General features: G+C 37.6%; 1 protein-coding gene, 2 long non-coding RNA genes and 1 other non-coding gene across 7 annotated transcripts in view; 2 read left to right on the forward strand and 2 right to left on the reverse strand.

Annotated features, from left to right (window-relative positions):
* MTO1 (mitochondrial tRNA translation optimization 1) overlaps positions 1-26,261 on the forward strand; it is a 29,143-nt gene extending 2,882 nt beyond the window's left edge. The window contains exons 2-13 of one of the 4 annotated variants that reach the window (XR_011522498.1): positions 2,135-2,334; positions 2,415-2,532; positions 6,032-6,321; positions 8,281-8,393; positions 8,488-8,678; positions 8,904-9,034; positions 9,654-9,858; positions 9,940-10,111; positions 10,603-11,002; positions 13,664-13,782; positions 22,623-22,783; positions 24,110-26,261. Coding sequence is in view for 1 of the 4 variants with exons in the window: in XM_070558921.1 (XP_070415022.1) it covers positions 2,135-2,334; positions 2,415-2,532; positions 6,032-6,321; positions 8,281-8,393; positions 8,488-8,678; positions 8,904-9,034; positions 9,654-9,858; positions 9,940-10,111; positions 13,664-13,782; positions 22,623-22,783; positions 24,110-24,268 (1,859 nt within the window). In the remaining 3 variants the exon portion in view is untranslated. The remainder of the gene's footprint in view (positions 1-2,134; positions 2,335-2,414; positions 2,533-6,031; positions 6,322-8,280; positions 8,394-8,487; positions 8,679-8,903; positions 9,035-9,653; positions 9,859-9,939; positions 10,112-10,602; positions 11,003-13,663; positions 13,783-22,622; positions 22,784-24,109) is intronic. The other 3 variants (XR_011522499.1, XR_011522497.1, XM_070558921.1) reach the window with 3 other exon arrangements.
* Positions 685-24,201, reverse strand: LOC139073596 (uncharacterized). Its single transcript, XR_011522500.1, has 2 exons — positions 24,080-24,201; positions 685-923 (listed from the first exon to the last, which is right to left on the reverse strand). It is a non-coding gene; the product is annotated as an uncharacterized lncRNA (long non-coding RNA).
* On the reverse strand, positions 9,303-10,798 carry LOC103562293 (uncharacterized). Its single transcript, XR_547651.2, has 2 exons — positions 10,689-10,798; positions 9,303-10,050 (listed from the first exon to the last, which is right to left on the reverse strand). It is a non-coding gene; the product is annotated as an uncharacterized lncRNA (long non-coding RNA).
* On the forward strand, positions 10,681-10,788 carry LOC139073751 (U6 spliceosomal RNA). Its single transcript, XR_011522739.1, has one exon. It is a non-coding gene; the product is annotated as a U6 spliceosomal RNA (small nuclear RNA).
* Positions 26,262-27,891: the final 1,630 nt, after the last annotated feature.

Here is a 27,891-nt window from a genome sequence, read left to right on the forward strand (position 1 = left end):
AAACTCAGGAGTGCAGATTGCTTGCTTTCATGTAAACTCGATAGGATAAATATCCACTATGCTTATGGATTTTATACAAAGTGTCTGGAACACTTCTCTTTTTTTTTTTTTAAAGATTGGCACCTGAGCTAACATCTGTTGCCAATCTTCTTTCTCTTTTTTTTCCCCCTTCTTCACCCCAAAGCCCCCCAAGTATGTAGTTGTATATTCTAGTTGTAGGTCCTTCTAGTTCTGCTCTGTGGGACGCTGCCTCAGCGTGGCTTGATGAGCGGTGCCATGTCCATGCCTGGGATCCGAACCGGTGAAACCCTGGGCCGCTAAAGTGGAGCGCTCGAACTTAGCTACTCGGCCACAGGGCCGGCCCTGGAGCACTTTTCTAAGATATCCATTTAAGGACACTTATGTAAATAGTAATATTTTACAACTTTGAGAAAATAATTAGAAGAATTGTTAAAATGTTGGTGATAAATTATTTATGATTAAAAATGTAAACAAAACTTGAAAGAAATTATGTGATTTTTAAAAAGTGAAGATCAGAAGCAAAGAGTATTTTACACTGACCTGGGAAATAAGTTAAAATACTTATTAGTAAATGTTACTTAGGCTTACTTTGTGCCAGTCACTGTGCTAATAGCTTTATGTACCCTACCTCATTTTACAAATAACAAATCCTTATTCAATGAGTTTAAACAAAAAGGAGAATTTATTACCTAACAAGAAGTCTGCAAGTAGATAAGCTCTAAAGTTGGTTAATTCAGCAGCCCACAACATCCAAGAATTCAGATTCCTTCCATATCTCCATTATGACGCTCTTGGATCATCTTCAAGCTAGCTGTCCTGATGATTGCAAAATGGCTGTTGTAGTTCCAGGTGTCACATCCAGGTGTGACAACTTTCAGCAGAAGTTTTTTCTCCTTGTATCTCTTTAAAGAGAAAAAGAAAAAAAAAATCTTTCCTCATGACTTATTTCCCCGCCTTAAACCAGACACAGGCAAGTAAGAACAGGAACACCGTGACTACTTTAGGTCGATAAAGATTTATCCCTCAACTCAGTTTAGATCACACTCCCCAAACACAGTTTCACAGGGGAGAGTGTTTACCTAAATAAAATTGTGATTCTGTATGAAAGGAAGAAGGAGGGAAGTAATCTACTACAGCTATCATCCCTGTTTTTACAGTGCAGCAACTGAGGTACAGAAAATTAGATGACTTGTGGAAATCACAGAGTCTGTCAGTGGTAGATCTAGGAATTAAGCCAGATCTCTTTCACTCACTCCTAAGCCATGCTCCTAATCACAGCACTCTTCAGCCTCTGGGGACCATAAAAACTTGTGGAGGGCTCGATGGTGGCTGCAGTAGACCTGAAGATGTTAACACAGCTTTCCCACTCCACCTCCCATAAAAACCTTTGAGGTAACCACATTAGTTTAGATCTCCAAAGAAGATTAGGGGAATTTAAAGACACGGTATTAAATCTGGGTTCCTACTTTCAGGAAGTTTATAATTTAATTGTTTCTGCAAAATGAGCAAAAAGAAAACAGCAGATGGCATTTATGGAAGACGTAATTGATTATAGCAGTGAATCAGTGCAAAGGGACCTCTTAAAAGTATGTTTGAGGGCCGGCCGGGTGGTGCAGCCGTTAAGTGCTCACGTTCTGCTTCTTGGTGGCCCAGGGTTCGCTGGTTCAGATCCCAGGTGTGGACATGGCACCACTTGGCAAGCCATGCTGTGGTAGGCGTCCCACATAGAAAGTAGAGGAAGATGGGCACGGGCTCGGGGCCAGTCTTCCCCCAAAACAGACAAACAGAAAGTATGTTTGATTCAGGAAGGTTTTATGAGGTAAGGATTTCAAAACCACACTTTGAAGGAAAAGGCAACCTAATGAAAGAGTAAAATATGCATCAAGGAAAAGATGATCAAAAGAAACTGCACACAGTGGTTTCTCTTCAGAATGCCTTCAGCAACTCTTGCATCCCACTGGGACTTCGGAGTTTTCCTTTCAGTGTGTGTTTCAAGTTTTTTATTTTTTATCATGTGAGATGATTCTAGTCACTTGTACAGACACGTCCCTATTAAACACTCACAATGTGCAAGGTGCTCATATATTTATTTCGTTTATGTCTTTTCTTATAGGTCAGATGTCCTGTAATCCTTCCTTTGGCGGCATCGGAAAGGGCCATTTAATGAGGGAAGTAGATGCCTTGGATGGCCTGTGTTGTCGAATCTGTGACCAGTCTGGTGTACATTACAAAGTATTAAACCGGCGTAAGGGACCAGCTGTTTGGGGTCTGAGAGCTCAAATTGATAGGAAACTCTATAAGCAGAACATGCAGGTAAGAATAGGGCATGAAAACAGGAGAGATTATAGTGGTTGTTTAACTGTTATGTTTCAACTTGGGTTCTTTTTTGACAGAAAGAAATCCTAAACACGCCACTGCTTACTGTTCAGGAGGGAGCTGTAGAAGATCTTATTCTTACAGAGCCAGAGCCTGAGCACACTGGGAAATGCCGTGTCCATGGTGTTGTTTTGGGTGTGTACTGGTTATAGATGATAATAATGTGTCAAACTCCATGTGAGAAATTTATTTTAGAGCAAAGTATGGCGATATTTTGCTTATTCGAGGAAATTGTTGTGTTTTCTCTTTATGGATAAGAAAAATTGTATGAAAAAATCATATTTCTCTTTTCATTTTGATCTTCATGAAGCTCAGTCAAATTCTGAGCTCATCTGTACCATCTTAGTGTAGGATTTTATGGCCTACACAGTTGTGTCTTTTTCTCCTGGTCTTTCTGTTGTAATTTGTATTTTTCCTAGTTATGACTTTAAATTTTTAAAATGTATATTTTATAAGATTATTATATTTTTATTTATGTATTAATTTTTTAATCAAAATAACATATGCATGTAATTTTTTTTAAAAATCAAATAGAATTTAAAAGTTTGTATGGAAAAACAATTCTCTCTCTCTCTAGACTTAACCACTTCAACTTTCTTAGTTGTCACTTTGGATATATAGCTCCCTATTTTTAACAGTATGCTTATGCTTTTACTCCCTAAATTATCAGTCTTGGACATTATCTATTAACTTTTTGTTATGGTAGCTCTTTTTTAATTTCCTACTTTCTTGCCCTCTGTCCTTCCAATAAAATTATACTGTAAATTTCGGTTGATAGTATTTACATTATTATGATTATTTAAGTATTGTTCACTGCAGATCCAAGCAGAATGTTATGTTTGTTTCCTTTCATATACCTCTTTACTTTGTCTTGGGTTAATCATTACTTTATTTTTTTATTTGCTTATTTTACCGGTTCAACTTTTTCATCAGAAAAAACTATTGTTTTCTCAATACTCAAATAATCTATCAATTCTGGTTTTTCCTTTGGTGCTTCCGTCTCACAGACATCACCTTTCACGCCCCTCAGACGCCTGTGCTGTAGTCGGGACAGTTGCTCTCCAGGCCGTCTACACAGGTGTCATTTTGAAATTTCCTTTCACCACGTGGCTGTGTTACGTCCCCCCTTGTCTCCCTGGACTTCAGACTGTTTCTTTCTTATCACCTCATCTTGTTGGAGCACATCTTCCAGTAGCTTCCTAAGATTCATGACAGGTAGATTTTCCGAGTCCCTACATATCTAAAAATGTATTCTTCTCCCATTAGACTTCACTCTTAATTTGGTGAAGAATAGGATTCTAGTTTAAATCCTTTTTTCCTGAGAATTTTGACAGTCTTACTCCACTATCTTTTAGTTTCCAGTTTTGCTGTTAAGAAGCTCAGTGCATACTGATTTAAATTTTTTTGTATATGAGATATTTTTTCTTTCTGAAATCTTCTAGGATCTTGTATTTGTCTCCGGTGTTCTAAAATTTTAAAATGATGTCCCTCAATGTGGTCTTTGTTCATACATCGTGGTAGGGTACCAGGTGTTCGCTTTCAATCTAGAAATCTTTGTCCTTGGTTTCTGGAGTGGTTTCTTCTATTATTTCTGCATGCTCTCTTTCTCTCACTTCTGTCCCTTCTTGGATTGGTCATCTAGGTTTCTTCTATTTTTATTGTTTGTCATGTTGCCATGCTTTCTTAGGAGATTTCCTTAACTTTATTGTCCAAATCCTTATAATGAATTTTTAAAATTTATGTTTTCCTTTATAAACAGTGTCCTTTTTTTCTGATTGTTTATTTTTCTTAGCATCTTGTTCTTGGTTTCTGAATTTGATGTTTTCTCTAATCTGTATAAGGATTGTAATTATCGATTTTGAAGTTTCTTTCTGATCTGTGTATTGTTTTCTCCAGATTTCTTTATTCTGTTGCTTCTTTGGGCTGCTCCCTTTCACGTAGAGGGCTTTCTTCAAGTGTCTGGGGAACTTTGGTTGTCAGTTCAGATTTTAAAATGAGGCCCTAAAACACTGATTGGAAGATTTGTGTGTGCAGTTAGTATTATTGCTTGGCTGACTCTGTGGTCTGGTGATTAGGGATTGAGCTGGCTTTTTGTTGGGGAACTCCCAAATGGCGATGTCTGTTAGTTCTCAGGAGAAGAATCAGCTTTCTGGCTAGGGGACTAATATGGCTGCCTGCGAGCATTCTGGGAACAAAATGGCAAGAGGAGCTGTGCTAAAGAATGTCGCTATTTAAAATACAGATCTTGACCTAATTTCCCTGTTTTAAAGTTAATTTTTGTTATAGATTTGTTAGTTTTTTTGAATGGGGAGTACATACACATGGTAAACAGTTTAAAGGAGACCAAAGAATACAGGGTGAAAACGTGGTTTCTATCTCTTCTTGTCCCCCAGCCAACCAGTTTTCTTTTGCAAGAGCATTTCTAGTTTCTTGTGTAGTCTCTCTACCTATGCATATATATGTGTCTTCAGGTGTACATATCGTATATATATTTTAAATTTTTGTCACATAGTAGTAGTATGTTATGTGCACTGTCCTGTACTTTCCCCCCCCCACTTAATCTGTGTTTGCTTTGCTTTTGGAGCTATGTTTCTTTTTTTAAAGTTTGTGTTTTTGTTCTGGTGATTACGTTATAATAACTATGATTTATATAATATGCTTTATCTTCTGTTTCTTCTGTGTTTATTGACTTCCCTCTACAAACAATAACTAAATTAGTTTTATTTTCATTTCCTTTTCTCTCCAGATTTAATGATTATATTATTGTTATTAATGTAGGCTTTTATACCTTTAAATTACTTATGCTTCTGTTACTTAATTTAGTATCTTTAAATGCTGATTTTTGAACCTGTCTATATCTTATAGGCCCAAAGGTATGATTTTTTTTTTTTTGAGGACAAATAGCCCTGAGCTAACTACTGCCAATCCTCCTCTTTTTGCTGAGGAAGACTGACCCTGAGCTAACATCCATGCCCATCTTCCTCTACTTTATCCATGGGACGCCTACCACAGCATGGCTTTTGCTAAGCCCTGCCATGTCTGCACCCGGGATCCGAACTGGCAAACCCCAGGTCACCGAGAAGCAGAACATGCGAACTTAACCACTGAGCCACCGGGCCAGCCCCTTCTCTTCTGATTCTTGAGTTACCACCACCTCCCCTCTGCTAGATCAGAGTTATCAATCTTCCAACCACTTTCTGTCTTCCAAAAATATTTTGAAATTTCTCATCTTTTGACAGGTTCTTTTCCGTTACTTGTCTCCGTGATTTTATATGTCTTTTGTTCCTTTATTTTATTTTCTTGGAGTTTCAAGAGGGAGAAGAAATCATGTGAGGTAGTCTGTTGTATTTAGCAAGAAGTCTAAAATTAATTAATTAAAAAAATTAACTGACATTAACTTTTCCATGCTGATATGACTTTAGGAACATGTGAATTGGTGCTAACATATTATGTTCTCCCTCCCAGCTTTCTTGAATTCTTGCAATTGATAACATATGGCCTTCTTATTCATTTAAAATTCTTAAGTTTCTAAAGACAAAGTTTTTCTGTAGTTCTAATGTAAAATAGTCACATTCCACTTTGATCTATGGTAACAATTAGAAGACGATTTTACTCTCTTTCCTAAATCGTTTAGTGGATGGAAGCACAGTGTTTGCGGAGAGTGTGATTCTGACTACTGGGACCTTTCTGAGAGGCGTGATGGTCATTGGATTGGAGATGCACCCGGCAGGACGCCTAGGGGATCAGCCTTCCATAGGGTTGGCTCAGACTCTGGAGAGGTTGGGGTTTGTGGTGGGAAGACTGAAGACCGGGACTCCACCCCGAATTGCCAAAGAGTCCATTAATTTCAGCATTCTAAACAAGCAGACACCAGATAATCCACCCACACCGTTCAGCTTTATCCATGAGACAGTGTGGATTAAGGTAAGATAATTTATGATAATCTGCCTTTACAGCTGATATTGGTTGTTCACAGCAACATATAGCCTAACCATTTCTTTCTCTTTTTTTTGGTAGCAATTCTCTTTACATCACTATTGCTTAGGGTCCAAAAAAAGTGATCTTTAAAGGATTAGCTAATTTGGCTAATTTGGTGTTTCCCCATAAGTTCTTAAATTTCATTACTTTGATAACTGCCTATTTGAACTTTTTGAAACAATTTCAGACCTACAGAAGAGTTGCAAGACTATTAAAACAAACTCTTATAAACCATTGAAATTCACCCATTGTTAATATCTTCCCATATTTCTCTCTCTATATAGAGACATATATAGATGTGTATGTTTAGTGTTTGTTTAAAACAGTAATACATTTCTTATTTTTTTCCTGAATCATTTGAGAGTAAGTTGCAGAGATCATGACCCTTTACCTCTAAATATTCAGTGTGTCTCTCAACTAAGCACAAAGACATCCTCCTATATAACCTCAACACAGTGATGAAATTCAGGGAATTTAACACTGATACAGTGCTGTTACCTAATATAGAGTCTATGGTCAGATTTTGCTGATTGTCTCCATATGGTTCTTTTTTTTTTTTGAGGAAGATTAGCCCTGAGCTAACATCTGCTGCCAATCCTCCTCTTTTTACTGAAGAAGACTGGCCCTGAGCTAACATCCGTGCCCATCTTTCTCTGCTTTATATGTGGGACGCCTGCCACAGCATGGCCTGACAAGCAGTGCATAGGTCCACACTCAGGAGCTGAGCTGGCAAACCCTGGGCCACCGAAGTGGAACGTGCGTGCTTAACTGCTGCGCCACCGGGCTGGCCCCCTGATATGGTTCTTAATAGCAACTTGGTTTTTTTCCTATCTAGGATGATATGCTGCATTTAATTGTCATTTCTCTTTAATCTGGAACAGTTCCTCAGTCTTTCATGATACTGATACTTTTGAATAGTACAGGCTACTTGTGCCTATCTTTTGAATTAAAAAAATGTATATTGTGTGTTTAGAATTGAGGACTAATAATTGATGGTCCTAGTTTTCTGCTGAGTGTTATCCTAATGAGTGGCTCTAAATAGTCTGTTATTTTGAGCAAGTCACTTTTATATTTTTGCTTTGGTAAAATGTAAATTGTGATGATATTTTCTTAGTGTGTATATTTTTAGACTTTTTAAAAATAAACTTTCAAATTACAGAAAGTAGAAAAAATGGTCTAATAAATGTGTCCATCACCCAGGTTCAAGAAATAACATTTTTTGGCATTCTTGTTTCATCTTTCCTCAACATTTTCTTCTTGCTGAGTTTTAGAGCAACAATCCCAGACATCACATCATTTCACTTATAAATACTTTGGTATATGTCTTTAACAGATAAGAACTTTGTAAAAAATCAAACACAATACCATTATCACCCAGCAAAACATATTTTCTTAACATTCTCTGATACTCAGTGTTTAGTTTTCCCTAGTTGTTTTTTGCAGTTGTTTTAAAATGTTTATTTAAAATGTTTACAGTTTATTTAAAATGTTTTTTTATAATTGTTTTATTTGAACCAGGAACCAAAATAAGGTCTACACATTGCATTGGATGATGTGTCTTATAACAGTTTTTTTTTTTTTCTGTTTTTGACGTTTATATGTGGAAGAAAACTGAGTCATTTGTTCCCTAGAATTTCCTACATTCTAGATTGGTCTGATTTCATCCGTCTGGTGCCTTAAACATGTTCCTCCATCCTCTATATTTCCTGTAAACTGGTGGATCTAGAGGCTTAAATTTAGATTCATATTTTGGGTTGTTTTGACAATACTTCATAAGTAGTCTTTGGCATTATGCATAGATTTAATGTCTATGAAAGTAAGTGCATATCATGTGTGCAGTTTATTTGACTAAGAGGCAAACTAACAGAGAAGCAAAACAGTTCTGTGACTAGTCCTGTGTCTCAGCCAGAAGATCAGCTGCCGTGTTACTTGACTCACACCAACCCTAGAGTGGATGAGATTGTCCTTCAGAACCTTCACCTTAATAGTCACGTTAAGGAAACTACAAGAGGACCCCGGTAAGGGCAAAATATCAGTGCTTAGTTATTTTAAGGGGTGATGTCAATGCTCTTTTCTTTCATTAATTTTTTTTATTTCAATGTCCTGTTCTAGATACTGTCCCTCCATTGAATCAAAGGTTTTGCGTTTTCCAAACCGTCTGCATCAGGTTTGGTTGGAACCTGAAGGATTGGATTCTGGCCTCATCTACCCACAAGGGTTATCTGTGACGCTACCAGCTGAACTACAAGAGAAAATGATCACATGCATCAGAGGCTTGGAGAAAGCTAAAATGGTGCAGCCAGGTAAAGGGAATCACAGCTGCCTTTCACTGTGAGCTCAGCGTCAGTTCAGCAGACAGGAGGCCTCAGTTACCCTCACGGTTAGAGCTTCCGAAGACAAAGCGCAACATCTGTGCATTTAAAATAGTGTTCATTTTTGAAGAACATTTAATGATAATCTTTGCTTCTCTGCCTTGAAGCAAACCAGCTCTGTTTTTATTTATTCTGCATCATTTATTCTTTGCTCAGGCTATGGTGTTCAATATGATTACTTAGACCCCCGTCAGATCACTCCTTCTCTTGAGACACATTTGGTGCAACGGCTCTTCTTTGCTGGACAGATAAATGGCACTACTGGTTACGAGGAAGCTGCAGCTCAAGTAAGAGGTTGTTCGAATGTTAGAAACAGAAAGGGACTATTGAACTGCTGTACCTCTTAGTGTCTGTTATAGTAACTGATAGATCTTAGGTACAACTCAACTGGAACAGAAGACTTACTTCCCTTTCAAGATCATATGGAAATGGCTACTGTATGCAATAGGATTTAAAAAACACTTGTGGCCTTATTACTCTTTTCTGAACTCATGGATCTAAAAAAATATAGATTTATTGTACTGCCCCTGAAATTAAAAAAAAAAGAAAATGTAGTCCTTTTAACATAACTTTATTGAAAATTATATTATTATTCCTTTTAAGTGGGAAGTTGTGTTATTGTTACATCTAAGTGGGGAAAGGCTAGAAAAGTCTTACAGGTGGATTTTTTAAAAAGATTAGCCCACCTAGGCTTATTGGGAATATCAGATATTGTTGAAAACAAAGTGGTACATTACTCATATTCTGTTTCTGAATAAGGATCACATTTTCTGTCTCTATGCTATCCCTTCTGGGCAGTGCCTGCTCTCTTGGTGCCCCATGCTGTTTTTTCCAGGTAGTGTTCTGAATAAGAAAGCCCTTTGTTTACTTCACAATAGTGCTCTAAACATTTCAGTCTTCTTGTAGGGTGTGATAGCTGGAATCAATGCAAGTCTTCGGGTCAGACGCCAGCCTCCTTTTATCATTAGCCGAACAGAAGGCTACATAGGAGTCTTGATTGACGACCTCACCACACTGGGCACCAATGAACCATACCGTATGTTCACCAGCCGAGCTGAGTTCCGTTTGTCACTGCGCCCCGATAATGCTGACAGCAGGCTCACATTCCGAGGTCAGTCTTCATGAAGTCCGGCAGCCAGGTTTATTCTTCTGTGACACCTCTCTCATTCTGCTCTTTTCCTCCCTCTTCTAGGGTATAAGGAAGCTGGCTGTGTGTCCCAACAAAGATATGAAAGAGCTTCTTGGATGAAGTCTTCTTTAGAAGAAGGCATTTCTGTGCTAAAATCCATTGAGTTTTCAAGTTCTAAATGGAAAAAGTTAATTCCAGAGGCTTCAATAAGTGTTAGTAAAAGTCTGCCTCTCAGGTAGGCATTTTTAATATAAACCTTTCTCACTTTTTACAGAAAATAAGATCATTTCAGAAAGACATTACCTAAAGATGCCCTACTTACACATTTTAAATGAATGTAGCTTACTTTTGGCTTGTTTTCAGAATCCTTTAGATGTAACTTATCTCTTTACACAGTATTAAAAATATATATGATTCTAAATTATTATTTTTATTTTTTATATAATTTCTCTGTGGCCTCCATTGAGTTCTGACTTCCCCAAGATTTAGAGGGTACAAACCAAGAAATATTTCTTTGATCAGCCTGGAGCAATTAGAATGGTCTCATCTTGTCTATGAGCTCCAGCAAGGAAACCTCTTTGGTTAAACAGAGTGTTATAAAGTCTTTGGACTTACTTCAGGAGTACCTTCCTACATTTTAGGGATTTTTTGGTTTTTGTTTTTATCATTCTGGTTATATGGACTTTGAGTCTAAGGGACATTAATGGAGAGCTTTTTGCTTTACAGATATGTTCCTAAGGACCTTGCGTAGTTCAAAATCTGCATATTTCAGCACTGATTTTTCCCATTAAAAAAAAGTAAGCTGTGCTCACCTTGGCCAGCACAGACACTAAAATTGGAACAATACGGAGAAGATTGGCATGGTTCCTGTGCAAGGAAGACTTGCAGATTCATGAAGCATTCCATATTTTTGATGTACACCTGAAATTTATTCAATGTTAAAAATCAATGTTATTTCAATTAAAAAAGGTTTTTTTTTTTTAAGTGTGCCAGTTGAGGGAGGGGAGTTGCTCAGACGGCATCAACCTACACTTGTAGCTTAGAAGCACAGATCTTGCAGCTGTATCTCCCGTGTATATTTCTTTTTTTTAACCTGTTTCCCTTGTGAGGATTTTGTAGATTAAAGGTATACCCATTTTAATGCTGCTTTTTATTATCTAATCTTGCCAAATGCACTCTCCTTAATTAACAGCCTAGCATAATATGTCCTTGTTTTCTTTCATCCATCATGGTGTTTTATTGTTTACAACTTCTGTTCCCAAGTTTTTACTTTCATGGAAATTTCCCAAAGCACTGGCACCACTGTTAGAGGCTATTAAGCAGATTTTTAATGATAGTAACAGTAAGTATTAAAGAACCTGCATAGTAATCACCCAGACTTGGGGACCTCATTCACAGGAATGACAGCCTGATTCACAAATAAGGATGGCGGAGATACTTGTTTACCACCTAAGTGGCCTTGAGAGATAGCAGTAGTATATACATGGTTTATAGTCACTCAATTTTCCAGCTATTTGTTTGTTTTAAATTTAGGAGGGTTCACAGTGTTTCCAACTTCGCACAAAGAATTTATAACATTATGCTTTGTTTTGATCAAATGTTGTACTATTTCAAATTTATTTAATTACAATTTGCATTAAATGTGACTAATTGTATTGAGATCATAGTGAGAGCAGTAGAAGTTTTCAACAAGGTTTTAATGGAATTACTTTGGTAAAAATATAAAACTGAGAGTCTCCTTTTTCATATATTTATGCATTAATTAGCATTTTAGCCATTTTGTGAAGGTGATTTTTTTTTAAGTAATTTGGCCAAATGCTTTCCTTTTTAATTCAGGTACCTTTCCCTTCAAGAGGGAACAGTGTCCCAGTCCCCATATTTGATTACAGCAGAGTATTTACAGTGTAACATTCAGCCTCCCAACATGAACTCACTTTATCAATGCCTAGATATATAAAGCTAAAAAGGTAGAAGATTGGCCAAAATGCATTTATTGCATACATGCCAGGCTCTGTACTAAGCACTAAGTTGAACAAGACTTTGAGCAGGTTTTTTTTTTTTGAAGATTGGCCCTAAGCTAACATCTGTTGCCAGTCTTCCTCTTTTTTTCTTCCTTTTCTCCCCAAAGCCCCAGTACATAGTTGTATATCCTAGTTGTGGGTCATTCTAGCTCCTCTATGTGGGGTGCTGCCACAGCATGGCTTGATGAGCAGCATGTAGGTCCACGCTCAGAATCCAAACTGGTGAACCCCAGGCCACTGAAGCAGAGCACGTGAACTTAACCACTTAGCCACAGGGCTGGCCCCTTGAGCAGGCATTTTAACAAAAGAGATACAGAGTGCATGTGCATGCATTTTCCTTTCAGGATTATAGGGAAATGCATTGATGTGTTAGATGGCTCAGACATTGTCTCTTGTGTTCTGCTGAAGTGTACGGACTTGTCCTTTCTGTGCCAGAGCTCTGGGCTCTGAGGCTTAGGCTTGATTCAAAGCAGGTCTTGAAGTTTGGACCTAAGAACAGCTCCAAGCCTTGTAAATAAATTATTTAAATTTTTTTAAAAGTTAGGTGGTCAAGGGCTGTCTGTGAGGTCACTATCCTCCTGGATTCTAGGGTAACTAGTTAGTTAGTCATTAGAAGGTCTACCCCATTATGTTCTATAATTTCTGAAAGGACAGCCATTTCTGTTTTGGAGCTTAGGGTTATATGGTTTCATTGCAGCTTATCTGATGAAGTCTCTGTAATTAGTTGACCTAATTTGTCTCTTGGAGCACAACAAAGTGACCAGTTCCTTATAGGGAGGGAATTTCTGGACTTCTAGAGCCAGAAAAGATGAGTCAAGCATCTGCAAAGGGTGATAATGCATGACTGTGATAATAGAAGGAGCTATAGAGGTTGCTGGGAGGCCTGGGAAGACTCAGCACTCCTGGATGGGCAGATCTGACTTTCTGTTGAGTTGATAATTAATTGGTTTAATTGATTTTGGGTGGACAGAATTTTTCAAAAAAGCAAGCTATTGTAAGAGGGAAAGATTGGGGCCAGCCTGGTGGCATAGTGGTTGAGTTTGGTGCACTCCACTTCAGTGGCCCAGGTTTGTGGCTTCAGATCCCAGGTGCCAGCCTACACACTGCTCATCAAGCCACACTGTGGCAGTGACCCACATACAAAATAGAGGAAGCCTGGCACAGATGTTAGCTCAGGCACAACCTTCCTAGAGCAAAGAAGGGAAGATTGGCCACAGATATTAGTTCAAGCCAATCTTCCTCACCAAAAAAAAGAAAGATCCAAGTTAGTAAATAAAAATAAAATGAATTAAGGCAGTAAATGTAGGAAAACTATATACATCAGTGAGGCCTTGTGAGACCCAAACAAAATGAGAGGGAAACTGCAGAATATTTTGCAATCTTGAAACAAGCAGGAGATCTCCTTCACAGGACATGGACTTAACATGGCTTAGATGTAAATACTTAAGAGAATTCGATTAAACCCTTGTTATCAGAGGACACTCTGTCTTTACAAGAAAGGGAGGACAAATGGGTTATAGCAATCAAAGCTTTACCAACCACTAGTTTCTCACGATAAAGGAAGGGAGTTGGGGAGAATCACACACTAAGCTCATTGAGGTCCCCCTGTGTTGCAGATGCTGCTGCATTTGCTCATTGGACTTGGAAAGAACTAGGGGTATCTTTTGATATTATTTATTCTGAGATTTAGTATTGTTTCCCAGGAATCTTCTTTTAATTTGCCTTATATGGACCCAAATGTTAATGAAACTTGTGTGTATTTACAGAGCTCTGGATGTTCTGAAGTATGAGGAAGTTGACATGGAGGTGCTGGCCAAGGCTATTCCAGAGCCCTTGAAGAAGTACACTGAATGTAGAGAGCTAGCTAAAAGACTGAAAATAGAAGGTAGGAAATACTTTTTTACTTAAGATGCCTATATGCTCTTATATGTGGACATTACGAATGGACAGCAGATCCAATAAGAGCCCTATGTCAAGAAAAGCCATTATTACCATAGGACCAGCATAGTCTTAGGCTCTGTGCTACTCAAAATGGGGTTCCCAGGCTAACAGCATTGCAACATGTGGGAGCTTGTTAGGAATGCAGAATCTCAGTCTCCACCATGGACCCACTGAGTAAGTATCTGCATTTTAACAAGATCTCCAGGGGATTTGTGTGCACATTTCAAGTTTGGGAAGTGCTACTGGAGAGTTCTCCTTTAGATAAAAAAACTTATTTTTTTCCCTTGAGCTTCCTTTTTACATTTTCCCCATCTAATGTCCTAATAATGAGAAAAATAATACTGTCTTTGGCTTTGACAAAATAGTGGAATACTCTACCATTAACAAATACTCTGTATCAGGCAAAGAAATCCAGAGTCTGTCCCTGTACATTATAACACTTGGTGTGCTCTCATACTCTGGATCAGTGTATTGACCATCAAATCCACAGATGACTTTTGTAGTTGCTCTGCCTTTTTTTAGTTTTTCATTATGAAAAGTCTCAAGCATAAACAAAAAATACTGAGAATAATATCAGCTTCTGCATTTTGACAGATTTTTTCCTGAGGTAGGGAACTATGTGGAGAAAAAGGCAGGGAACAGAATGAGATGGGGAAAAGGGTAGTAAAAGTTGGAAGATGTTGTACTGTTCAAACAGGAAAGGACTTCAGTTCCTTGAGGACCGGTGAAGATGGTAAGAGTGCTGCATTCCTTCTAGAAGCAGCATTTTCTTTGAACTCCAGAGAGGTCTGTCACATTTCTCTGCTTTGGCTGTATATATAGGATGACCCAAGTACTACTTACCATCCCAGAATGCAAGCTAACAAAAGTCTACCAACAAAAGGAACTCACTGAAATCCTAGAATCATTCTTTCAAATGACCAGACACTAGTAGTATGCTAATGTATAAGAAGTAATGTTGACCTTTTATTTCAACATTCTGATTTCTCTGTTGAGTAAAATTTACCTGATTGAACATTTAGGCTGTTAGCCCCTGGGAAAAGGTGATTAAATTCTGTATTTTAAACTTGGTTTGCAATTTTGCTTTGTCTGATAAATCACTAGGTTCAGGTTAGAATAAAGAATAGTTATCTTTAGAGAGTGATGTCAGCATCATGGCAGAGTAAGCTCTTCCCTTAGTCTCTCCCTGCTAAGTTACAATAAAACAGACATTCATTACCAACAGAAGATTCCCTACAAAGCACAGTAGGACATCTGAGAGATCCACACAGCCATACATCTGAAGGTGGGGCTACTTCATCCCCAGGAAACAGTGGAAGGAGGTGAGCAGATCTCCTCCTCAGTAGCAGCAATGAAGGTAACAGGTCCTCACACAGCAGCTGGTGCACAAATGGCAGAAGAGGCAGGGGAGCAGGCAGGCCTGCACATGAATGCTTTTGCTTTCAGAGTGGCAGACCAGCCTGTAGGAATACTCCACACAGAGTGGTATGGCTCAGCCACCATGTGGGCGTCCCCATGAAGTGCAGCAGCCCAGGCAAACGGTCCATCAGCACAGAGTGGACCAGCAAACGTGTGAAAGAAGGCACCCCACCCCTCCCCACCTAGTGAACAACTCACCCAGTCCCCAGCCAAGGCAGCAGATTTGCACCAGAGCACCTCCATGTGCATGTGTGACCCACCAAGTGGCTGCAGCCAGCAGGCAAACACAGACAAGCACTGTCAGCACAACTTCCAGCAGATGCAGCAGCTTCAGAAAACAGCTCCTGCCCCTCCCCACCAGTGGTGGCAGGTGGAATCTGTGGCCTGATAACTACCACTGTGTGCCAGCAAAGGATCACTTCATCAGACACAATGAAGAAATTCATTAATGCTCCAGAGCAGAAGGAAAATGACAAGTCTCCAGAAACCAATCCTGAAGTCACAGAAATTTACAATCTAAATGACAGAGAATTCAAAATAGTTCTCATAAAGAAACTCAACAAGTTTGAAGAAAACTCAGACAGACAGTTCAATGAACTCAGGAATATAACTAATGAGCAGAGGAATTCTTCACCAAAGAGACTGAAAATCTAAAAAAAACCCAACAAATTCAGGGGATGAAGAACACAATGAATAAGATTTTTAAAAATCTAGAAACCTTAAAAAACAGCTGCTGATATGGAGGACAGAATTAGTAATTTAGAGAACAGAAACATAGAAATGCTTCAGGTGGAGAAGGAGAGAGAACTACAACTAAAAAAAATGAAGAAACTCTTTGAGAAATATCCGACTCAGTTAGGAAATGCAACATAAAGATTATACATATTCCAGTGGGAGAAAGAAGCAGAGAGCTTGTTCAATAGAACTCCTCATTACATCACAGCAAAAAGACCTTCTCCAAGGCATATATTAGTAAAACTGACAAAAGTCCATGACAAAGAAAAAATACTAAGGATAGCAAGGCAGAAGAAAATAACCTACAAAGGAACCCCTATCAGGCTCTCAAGTGGATTTCTCAGCAGAAACCTTACAGGCTAGGAGAGAATGGAATGATATTCAAAATTGTGAAAGACAAAAACTTGTGGGCAAGAATACTCTATCCAGGAAAACTATCTTTCAGATATGATGGAGAAATAAAAGCTTTCCCAGATAAACAAAAGTTGAGGGAGTTCCTCACCACTAGACCTCCCTACAAGAAATGATCAAGAATGCCCTCATACCTGAAACTAAAGGGCAAAGATTTACAAAGCCTTGAGCAAGGAGATAAACAGACAGACAAAATAAAAAAATTGCAGCTCTCTATCAGAACAGTTTAGCAAACAATTACATAAAAGGGAAGGAAAACATCAAAAATAACTATAAACATTTTAATCACAACACAAAACAATAATTTTTGACAAAAATAACTTAGAAGGGGAAGAGGAAAGGGATGGAACCTGTTTAGGCTAATGGAGATAAGAGGCTATCAGAAAATGAGCTCTTATTTTTGAGATCTTTTATACAAATGTCATGGTAACCACTAAACAAAAAATCAGACCAGAGACATGAATCATAAATACTGAGAAAACCATCACAGAAAACCACCAAATTGAAATAGCAGTCAGAAATACAAAGGAAGAGAAACAAGCAAAATACAAAACAACCAGAAAACGAACAATAAAATGGCATTATTAAGCCTTCATATATCAGTAATCACTCTAACTGTAAATGTATTGAATTCTCCAATCAAAACACACAGAATGGCTGGATGGATTAAAAAACAAGACCAACAATATGCTGCCTCCAGGAAACACATCTCAGCTCTAAAGACAAACACAGGCTCACAGTGAAGGGAAGAAAGACGGTACTCCAAGCAAATGGCAAACAGAAGAAACCAGGTATAGCTATACTTCTATCACACAAAGCAGGCTTCAAGATAAAAAAGGCAGGGAGAGACCAGGAAGGGCAGTATATAATGATGAAAGGGACATTCCACCAAGAAAACATAACACTTATAAATATATATGCACCTAACACAGGAGCACCCAAGTATATAAAGCAACTATTAACAGACCTAAAGGGAGAAATTAACAGCAACACAATAATAGAAGGGAACCTCAGCACCCCACTTACATCAATGGATAGATCAGACAGACAGAAAGTCAGCAGGGAAATAGTGGACTTAAATGAACCACCTGAGCAGATGGACTTAATAGATATATATATAGAACATTCCATCGAAAAACAGCAGAATACACATTCTTCTCAAGTGCACATGGATCATTCTCAAAGATAGACCATATGTTGGGGAAGAAGGGACGTCTCAATAAACTTAAGAAGATTGAAATCATATCTAGCATCTTTTCTGACCACAATGCTATGAAACTAGAAATCAACTACAGGAAAAAGCCTGGGAAAGTCACAAATATGTGGAGACTAAACAACATGCTACTGAACAGCCATTGGATCAATTAAGAAATCAAAGGAGAAATAAAAAAATACCTGGAGACAAATGAAAATGAGAATACATCATACCAACTCTCATGGGATATAGCAGAAGCAGTTCTAAGAGGGCACTTCATAGTGGAACAGGCCCATCTCAACAAACAAGAATAATCTCAAATAAGTAAAATTTAAACTACACCTAAAAGAACTAGAAAAATAAGAACAAACAAAGCCCAAAGCCAGAAGGAGAGAAATAATAAAAATTACAGCAGAAATAAATGAAATAGAGACCAAAAAAAAACAGTAGAAAGGATCAATGAAACTAAGAGCTGGTTCTTTGAGAAGATAAACAAAACTGAAAAACCCTTAACAAGACTCACTGAGAAAAAAAGAGAGAAGTCTCAAATATATAAAATTAGAAATGAAAGAGAAGTTACAACAGATACCGCAGAAATACAAAGGACTATATCAAAATGCTATGAAAAACTACATGCCCACAAATTGGATAACCTAGAAGAAATGGATAAATTCTTAGACTCATACAATCTCCCAAAACTGAACCAAGAGGAAATATAGAATCTGAATAGACGAATCACAAGACATCAAAACAGTAATGAAAAATCTCCCAAAAAATAAAAGTCCAGGACCAGACAGCTTCTCTGGAGAATTCTACCAAACATTCAAAGAAGATTTAAGACCTACCCTTCTCAAACTATTCCAATGAATTGAAGAAGATGGAATGATCCTAACTCATTCTATGAGGCCAACATCACCCTGATACCAAAACCAGACAAGGACAACACAGAGAAGGAAAATCACAGGCCAATACACTGATGAACATAGATGCAAAAGTTCTCAACAAAATATTGGCAAACTGAATCCAGTAATACATTAAAAGGATCATACACCATATCAAGTGGGATTTATATCAGGGACACAGGGATGGTTCAACATCTGCAAATCAATCAATGTGCTATGTCGCATTAACAAATGGAGGAACAAAAATCACAGATCATCTCAATAGATGGCAGAGAGAGCATTTGAGAAGTTCCAACATCCATGTATGGTAAAAACTCTCAATAGAATGGGTATAGAAGGAAAGCACCTCAACATAATAAAGGCCATATATGACAAACCCATAGCCAACATCATACTCAACCGGGAAACCCTGAAAACCATCCCTCTGAGAACAGGAACAACACAAGGATGCCCTCTCTCACCACTACTATTCAACATAGTACTGGAGGTTTGGGCCAGAGCAATTAGGCAAGAAAAAGAAATAAAAGGAATCCAAACTGGAAAGGAAGAATTGAAACTCTCACTTTGCAAACAACATGATTCTATATATAGAAAACCCTAAAGAATCCACCAGAAAACTATTAGAAATAATCAACAACTACAGCAAAGTTACAGGGTACAAAATCAACTTACAAAAATCAGTTGCATTTATATACAGTAATGACAAACTGGCAGAAAGAGAAGAATACAATCCTATTTACAATCACAACAAAAGAATAAAATATCTAGGAATAAATTTAACCAAAGAGGTAAAAGACCTATACAATGAAAGCTATAAGACATTATTGAAAGAAATCAAAGATGAAATAAAGAAATGGAAAGATACTCCATGCACATAGATTGGAAGAATAAACATAATTAAAATGTCCATATGATCTAAAGCAATCTACAGATTCAGTGCCCTTCCAATCAGAATCCCAGTGACATTCTTCACAGAAATGGAACAAAGAATCCTAAAATTTATATGGAACAACAAAAGACCCCGAATAGCCAAAGCAATCCTGAGAAAAAAGAACACGGCTGGAGGCATCACAATCCCTGAGTTCAAAATATACTACAAAGCTACAGTAATCAAAACAGCATGGTACTAGCACAAAAACAGACACACAGATCAGTGGAATGGAATTGAAAGCCCAGAAATAAACCTACACATTGATGGACAGCTAGTCTTTGACAGAGGAGCCAAGAACATACAATGGAGAAAGGAAAGTCTTTTCAATAAATGGTGTTGGGAAAACTGGACAGCCACATACAAAGGAATGAAAGTAGATCATTCTCTTACACCATGCACAAAAGTTAACTCAAAATGGATGCAAGACTTGAAAGTAAGACCTGAAACCATAAAACTCCTAGAAGAAAACATATGCAGTGCACTCTTTGACATCAGTGATAGCAGCATGTTTTCGAATACCATGTCTTCTCAGGCATGGGAAACAAAAGAAAAACAAAAAATTGGGACTACATCAGACTTCAGAGCTTCTGCAATGCAAAGGAAACCATGAAAAAAACAAAAAGACAACCCACCAACTAGGAGAAAATATTTCCAAATCATATTTCTGACAAGGGGTTAACCAAAATATAGAAAGAACTCTTAGAACTCAACAACAGGAAAACAACCTGATCAAAAAATGGGCAGAGGAGGGGCTGGCCCCGTGGCCCAGTGGTTAAGTTCGCGCGCTCCGCTGCAGGCGGCCCAGTGTTTCGTTGGTTCGAATCCTGGGCGCGGACATGGCACTGCTCATCAGACCACGCTGAGGCAGCGTCCCACATGCCACAACTAGAAGGACCCACAACGAAGAATATACAACTATGTACCGGGGGGCTTTGGGGAGAAAAAGGAAAAAAATAAAATCTTTAAAAAAAAAAAAAATGGGCAGAGGATATAAACAGATATTTTTCCAAAGAAGATGCACAGATGACCAACAGGCACATAAAAAGATGTTCAACATCACTAATTATTAGGGAAATGCAAATCAAAACTACAATGAGATATCACCTCATTCATCAGAATGGCTATAATCACCAAGACTAAAAATAACAAATGTTGGAGAGGATGTGGAGAAATGGGAACCCTCATACACTGCTGGTGGGAGTGCAGACTGGTGCAGCCACTATGGAAAACAGTATGGAGATTTCTCAAAAAATTAGAAATAGAAATACAATACGACTCATCTATCCCACTACTGGGTATTTATCCAAAGAAATTGAAATTAACAATTGAGAGTGACATACTCACCCCTATGTTCACTGCAGCATTATTCACAATAGCCAAGACATGGAAGCAACCCAAGTGCCCATCGACTGATGAATGGATAAAGAAGATGTGATATATACACACAATAGAATATGACTCAGCCTTTAAAAAAAGACAAAATCATCCCGTTTGCAACAACATGGATGGACTCAAGGGTATGATGTTAAGCAAAATAAGGCAGACAGAGATAGACAAACACCATATGATTTCACTCATTTGTGGAAGATAAACACACAGATAAAAAGATTAGTGGTTTCCAGGGTGGAAGGGGGTTGGGGGGTGGGCAAAAGGGGTGAAGGGGCACATATATTGTGATGGACTATTAGTGAGGAGCACAATGCAGTCTATAAAGAAACTGATAAATAATAATGTACAACTGAAATTACACAATGTTATAAACCATTATGACCTCAATAAAATAAATGGGGAAAAAAAGAATTACCGTCTTTAACTTGTTTGTAGGAATCCTTGACTTCAGCCATGGAATAGCTACTTTTTTGCCTTGTTCTTTAAAGACTCTGGCACATATAAAGACTCTAATTTATATTCATGGCTTAAAAGAAATCCCACTAGGTTAAAATACAACACATATCAGTAGTTTTCAAATCACTCTTCCTCTCCTCCTCTGCATTACACATCCACTTCTCGACATGTTTCTCGGGGACAGAAATCAATTTCAGATTCTTCTTTGTATTCTCTCTCATGTTTTGCTATATACATATTTGAAAGATTAAGTAATATACCTTTAACATATACATTATCTCCTCATTTATATTCCATGATCCCCTGAAGAGTCTATGCATGAGTCATAAAATAGTATTACAATTTATTGTCCTAATTTGTTATATTACAGTGTTGTATTAAGCCCTTTACATGCATTATTTCGTTTGAGACTTAGAACTGTCCTGTGTGGCATTATTGTCTTAATTTTACAGATAAGTGGTCACTTGCCCAAGATCACACAATTGGTTAGTGGCAGAGCTGAAACTTAAACCTGCCTGGTCTAACTGCAGGGCCCGTGCACTCCTAATTATCCTTTGTTGCCATAAAGACTATCAGAAGTCATCCGGATCAGCTCGTAAACATCTAGATAAAGAAGCCGAGGCTCAGAAGGAAATGACGTGCTCGTGGTCAGAGGGTAATTTGCTGGGAGAGCCAGGCTCAGAGCTGAGGTTCTTCTGGCTGCCAGTCAAGTGATGGAAGCAGATGCAACCAAAACTTGAGGGAAGGCTTGTTTTCTTGAACGGGACAGAATGCCCACCTCAATTTAGGTTTCAAAATGGGTTCTGAATTTATTTTTCTAAGAACATAATGCTTTAATTACAAAATAATTGCAGAATTATCTAACTTACCTTCTGAGTGAAACTTTAGTTGAATTATTTAAATTATCATCTGAGAAGCTCTGCTTTTTTAAATTATAGCTTTATATAGACACAATTCAGAAAACTTTTCTAGAAGAAACATCCTGTCTTTAGGACTTAACATTCAAACTGACAGCCTATTGAGGGAAATGCTCCACCAAAATTTGCACTGAGGGAAAGCAGTTTCTTTTTTTACCTTTAATTTTCCAGATTTTTGAAATGAAAAAGACATGCAATAAACTACCAGACAGAATGTTGTAGTTAATATGCAAGATACCACCTCTCTTCAATGTTAGCCTCAATTTCCTCATCTGTGGAAGGGAACACCTGCCCCACCTGTCTCATGGTGTTGGGATAAGTGGAAATGATATAAATATGCAAAAGCTCTTTATAAATTGGAAAAAACTATAAAAATATAAGTTGTTAAAATAATCTGAGTATCATAATGTAATTAATTTTGTTCACCAGCCACTTATGAATCAGTATTATTCCATCAGCAACAAGAAATAAAGGAAGTTCAGCGAAATGAAGCTCTCCAACTGCCAGAAGACCTAGATTATTTGACTCTCAGGGATGTGTCTCTGTCCTATGAAGTTCGAGAAAAGCTACAGTTCAGTCGCCCACTGACGGTAAGAAAACAGATAGTGGATAGGAACAGGTTATAAATAAAGAGACAGTGGTTTAATTCTTTAAAGCTGGATTACAGTGGCCACATAACTAACGTTTTATTTCATCATAAAAAACTTAACCTCTTATTTTCATATATCTCTTTGTATCCCACAGATGTTGGCATGTTTTCAAGAGATGAAAAAGCTTAGTCTAAATAAATAACTAGAAGTCAAGAATTGGGTTGATTATAATTATCTTCTCGTCTCAACCATGTGCTGAACCATCAGTGCAGACTAGTGTATATGCATGACTTAAACCACTTTAGGTTAAAATATGATGCATATCAGTGGTTTTCAAATCTCTTCTTGGATCTCTCCCTAGGGGTTCCATTGTGTTGCCTTGGGAGCTACTAAGGGAAAGAGGGGAGCCAAAGAGGTCCCCACTCCATGCTTCAGCCTCAGATTTGTGTGTGTGTGCACATGCACACACGGCACATCTGTAAACATCTGTAAAAACGTTCGTTATATAGTATTGGACTATAATAACAAATATTTAAAGACTGATAAGCTATATTTATTGATTCTGAGATGCACATTTTAACATCTCAAACTAAGTTGTATCTTAAAAATTGATGGTGTATTATAGTTTGGTGGGCAGTGTTTTGTTTGTTTAGTAGTGGTTCATAAAATAAAGGGGCATTTAACAAAAATATGTTTTGTAAAAAATTTTTGAAAAAAATGATTTTTATTAAAAGGAAGAGTGATTTCATCAATATAACATGGTGTTCTTAGCAATAGTCATCATGGAAACCAGGCAAACAGGCCTTAAATTTTATAATTCTCTCTATATATCCTATTCATTTTGGGTTATGTTTTTATGTATAGTCATAGGCTACATTGCCTGACATGATGGCCACTAGCCAAATGTTACCATTTACGTTAATTAAAATTAAATAAAATAAAAATTCAGCTCTTCAGTCATAGCAGCCACATATGGCTAGTGGCTACTGTATTGGACAAGTGCATTATTATAGTGCAAATGTTATAGAAAATTCCATCATCACAGAGAGTTCAATTGGACAGCGCTGGTCATCAGAGTTCATCTGTTAGTTATGTGATCTTGGACAAGTCATTTACATCTCTGAGCCTCAGTTTCCCCAGTTTGCAAAATATTAGTAATAATCACATTTCCTTTATCTACTTTATAGTTATTTTGAAGATACATTGTGATGATAGTTTTGAAAATATTTTATAAACTATAATATATAGATTGTTAATAGGAGGAAAATAGATTTGATTTGATTTGACATAGCTCACTCATGTTTCTCTTGTGGTTTCAATTCTTAGATTGGGGCTGCGAGTCGTATTCCAGGAGTGACACCTGCTGCTCTCATCAATCTGCTCAGATTTGTGAAGACCACTCAGCAAAAACAGGCAGCTGTGAATGAATTGTCCAGAACTGATCAGTGCTTATGTGATACAGACAAACTTGAAGAGAGACAGTAATAGCTTTCTATTCATAGAAGACTTTTAGTCAATACAAGAGTATAGATAGGAGATAAGTATTTATATTTAGCACCCATTAAAATAACCTTATTAGGTTACTGTGGGTTTGTCATGAATTTATGAAGAGGACAGAGATTATAATTGTGCTTTTTTGTGTATCTGAAAAAATAGTTATAAACTCTTACTTCATACTCTTTCTCAGGTGCTCTAATACAGCGAGCCTATTTATATGACTTTGTAAAGTGTTCATCAAAGAGAGATATAGTGGCCGTAAAACTAAACCTGAAAAAAAAAATCTCAGCTTGCAGATTTGCCTGTTCATAAGGACTTTGTCCACTAAATGTACCAAATTAAAAGTTGTATCTTTCAACTCGTTTTGAAAGTTAGGTGTCTTCTGCTTGGTTCTGCTAGGTTAGGAGGCAGTTTCACAGCCCTCAAATTCTTAGGGCTAAAAATCTGAGACTATACAAAATCATCCAGAATTATTCATCAGTGCAGACTTTCTAATACTGATTTCCAATATTAGAAAGTAGTATGTAGGATGAAAGTTGACTTCTAAGATTTCTGCAGGAAATCCTCATCAATAAGTGTCTTTGGACATTAATGAAAACTCTATAAAATCAATAGATTGGAAATCATACTTTCCTATCATCTATAATGTGGAAAACTTTTTGGTACCCTTGTTAAGAGAGAATAAAGGTTGTTACTTTATATCATACAAAATTTTTCTTACGAAACTGTCATGGCCACAATTTCTTAACATTGAAGACAAATCCTGAGTAACTGTTGACTAGTGTTTCCCTGGTTTTGAGTCAGAATTGACAGAAAAAATCAGAAAGGTGCTGGCAGTCCTCTTGCTCTCCCTCGTCAATGAAATTTGGTTACAAGGGTTAGGGTAGGATGACCAGCTGGGCTCCTCAGTCACCTCAACCTTTCTGGATAGACTAGAAGATGAATATGGTCGTGTGTGCCAGAGGGCCCTACTTGTCCCTAGAAATATCAACTTGGATCTCTGGTATCAGCCTAGGGAGAAGCTCCCATGTCAGGTTCAGGCCACAGCTGGTACTTAAGACAATTCCAAAGGCCTCGAAGTCACTTTGGCTACAGATCTATGTGTTAAGCCTGATTATGGGTGTGTGGCAGCCAAATATCTCATTGTTATAATCATATATGGCCATTTGTATGTAGCTCAGTTTTCATGGATTTATTTGAGCTAATTTTAGTCTTTCCATAAAGCAGTCAATATCAGTAGCAAGTAAAAAGTATTTGTAATACTGGATCATTTAGCAGTGATGAATTCTTTTTGATACTTGATTTAGTAATTTCAAAAAGTGGTAACTTTTCTTTTAGTTATTATGGCTATTTCTTGGCAGAATTCTTACTACAGAAGCAATATTGATTACAATACTATATTGTACTTTTAAAAAGAAGGTATTTTGTGCCACCTGCTTAGCACTAGAAAGGAAATCACTGTTTTTTAAACTTTTTTTTTCTTGTTAAATACAGGAGTAAAAGCAGTGAATGGGGTGCTTACTGAATAGAAAAATTTATCTTGAAGCAGAAAGTTCCTAAATGCTTTGGAAGGTTCTTGACAGCTGTGTAATTTGGGCCTAGTGACACTACACATATAAAGAAATTTAAGTTTTATAATGCAATTGCGTTACAACAATAACTGTCTCACTGAAAAATGTTTGATGGAAAACATTCGTTTTAGGTTCTGTCATTTAGTTTAGGATGTGAAACGTCTTTAAATCTACAATTTAAAATATGTTAACTTGGGGCTGGCCTGGTGGTATAGTGGTTGGGTTCGGCCATTCTGCTTTGGCGGCCCAGGGTTTGTGGGTTCAGATCCTGGGCATGGACCTACACACTGTTCAACAAGCCATGCTGTGGTGGCATCCCATATACAAAGCAGAGCGAAGGTTGGCACAGATGTTAGCTCAGGGACAATCTTCCTCACCAAAAAAACATAAAAATAAAAAATAAATATTAACTTATGTGTACATCATTATATTTCAACTTCTGTATAGACTACATCATATTCACAATAGCCAAGACAGGGAAACAACCTAAGTGCCTATCGATGGATGAATGGATAAAGATAGGGTATATATACAAAATGAAATATTACTCAGCCACAAAATGAAAAGATGAAGTCTTGCCATTTGTGACAATATGGATGGACCTCAAAGGTATTATGCTAAGTGAAATAGGTCAGGTGGAGAAAGACAAATGCCGTATGGTTTCATTCATATGTGGAAGATAAACAAACACACTCATGGATACAGAGAATAGATTGGTGGTTACCAAAGGGAAGGCAGGTAGACGGAAAGCAAAATGGATAAAAGGGGTCATTTGTATGGTGATGGATGGCAATTAGACTTTTGGTGGTAAATAAGATGTAGTCTATATAAAAGTCAAAGCTAGGGGCCAGCCCTGTGGCTGAGTGCTTAAGTTTGCGGGCTCTGCTTTGGTGGCCCAGGGTTTCGCAGGTTTGGACCCTGGGTGCTCACTGGCACCGCTTGTCAGGCCACGCTGAGGTGGCGTCCCACATGCCACAACTAGAAGGACCTACAACTAAAAATATACAACTATCTACCCGGGGGCTTTGGGAAGAAAAAGGAAAAAAAAAAAGTCGAAGCTATACACTTAATAGAGGGCCTATTCTTTTGCTTACAATAAATGAAAGTTACTTCAAAATAAATTAATTAAAATATGTTAACTTATGCAAAATTACCTCACTTAGGAGAGTATTTCAAAACAGCCTACCTTTCTGGTGCTGCTAGCCAGAAGTGCTACAGACTATGATGCCCTAGGAAAAAAATATCTAAAAATGGAATCTTGCTCAATCTAATTACTTCATAGAAATCCCCTAACAGTGACAAGAGTCAGCCTCCAACAGAAGTTGGCCACACTTGTAATTTCCTCCACCCACCACAGACCACACTGCCTAGTAGTTAGAAAAGCTTGGTACTAAAGTTCATTTCAACAGGTACACCAAAATAAAAAAAGAGGAAATGGCTAAGAAACACTAAGCATTTGTAAAATCATTGGTTGAGAGAGGGAGAGAGGATAAAGATAGGGACCTATACTAAATTAAATTGGCCTTGAATTACAAAGTTACCTGATAGGCAAGAGTTTGAATTTTATTACTGATTGTTTTAAAATATTTTGTCATTTTTGAGTTTCAACCTAAATTGGAATAGCCATGGCTTTTCCACTTAAGAAATTTCAACTCCTAGAAGAATGCCCTGTCCAGGAGAAGTGGTCAGAAATACCAGGAAGGCTACCAACAGAGACAAGGGCCTCGTTCAGAGCTAGCAGAGCTGCTTATGCTGGAAGGCACACAGTGAAAAGACACACTCCCTCGTAGGCTCCTTCTTCACAATACTTCTGTTATGGCACTTACTTTAGTCCTCCTTAATTTTTAATGTCTATCTTACCTTAGCCTCTTAACAAGATAAAAACCTTGAATGCAGGCAAAGCCATAGTTGTAGACACTCAGGATGTGCTTTATGAATGAATGGACGAAAATTACTAAAAGCAAGAGATGTCAAAACTAAAACAACTGAAAAATGGGATAAAAGTATTTATGACACAAATATTAAGAACCATATGCTTTT

Source organism: Equus przewalskii, chromosome 9 (assembly GCF_037783145.1).
Source record: "Equus przewalskii isolate Varuska chromosome 9, EquPr2, whole genome shotgun sequence".
Taxonomy (NCBI): domain Eukaryota; kingdom Metazoa; phylum Chordata; class Mammalia; order Perissodactyla; family Equidae; genus Equus; species Equus przewalskii.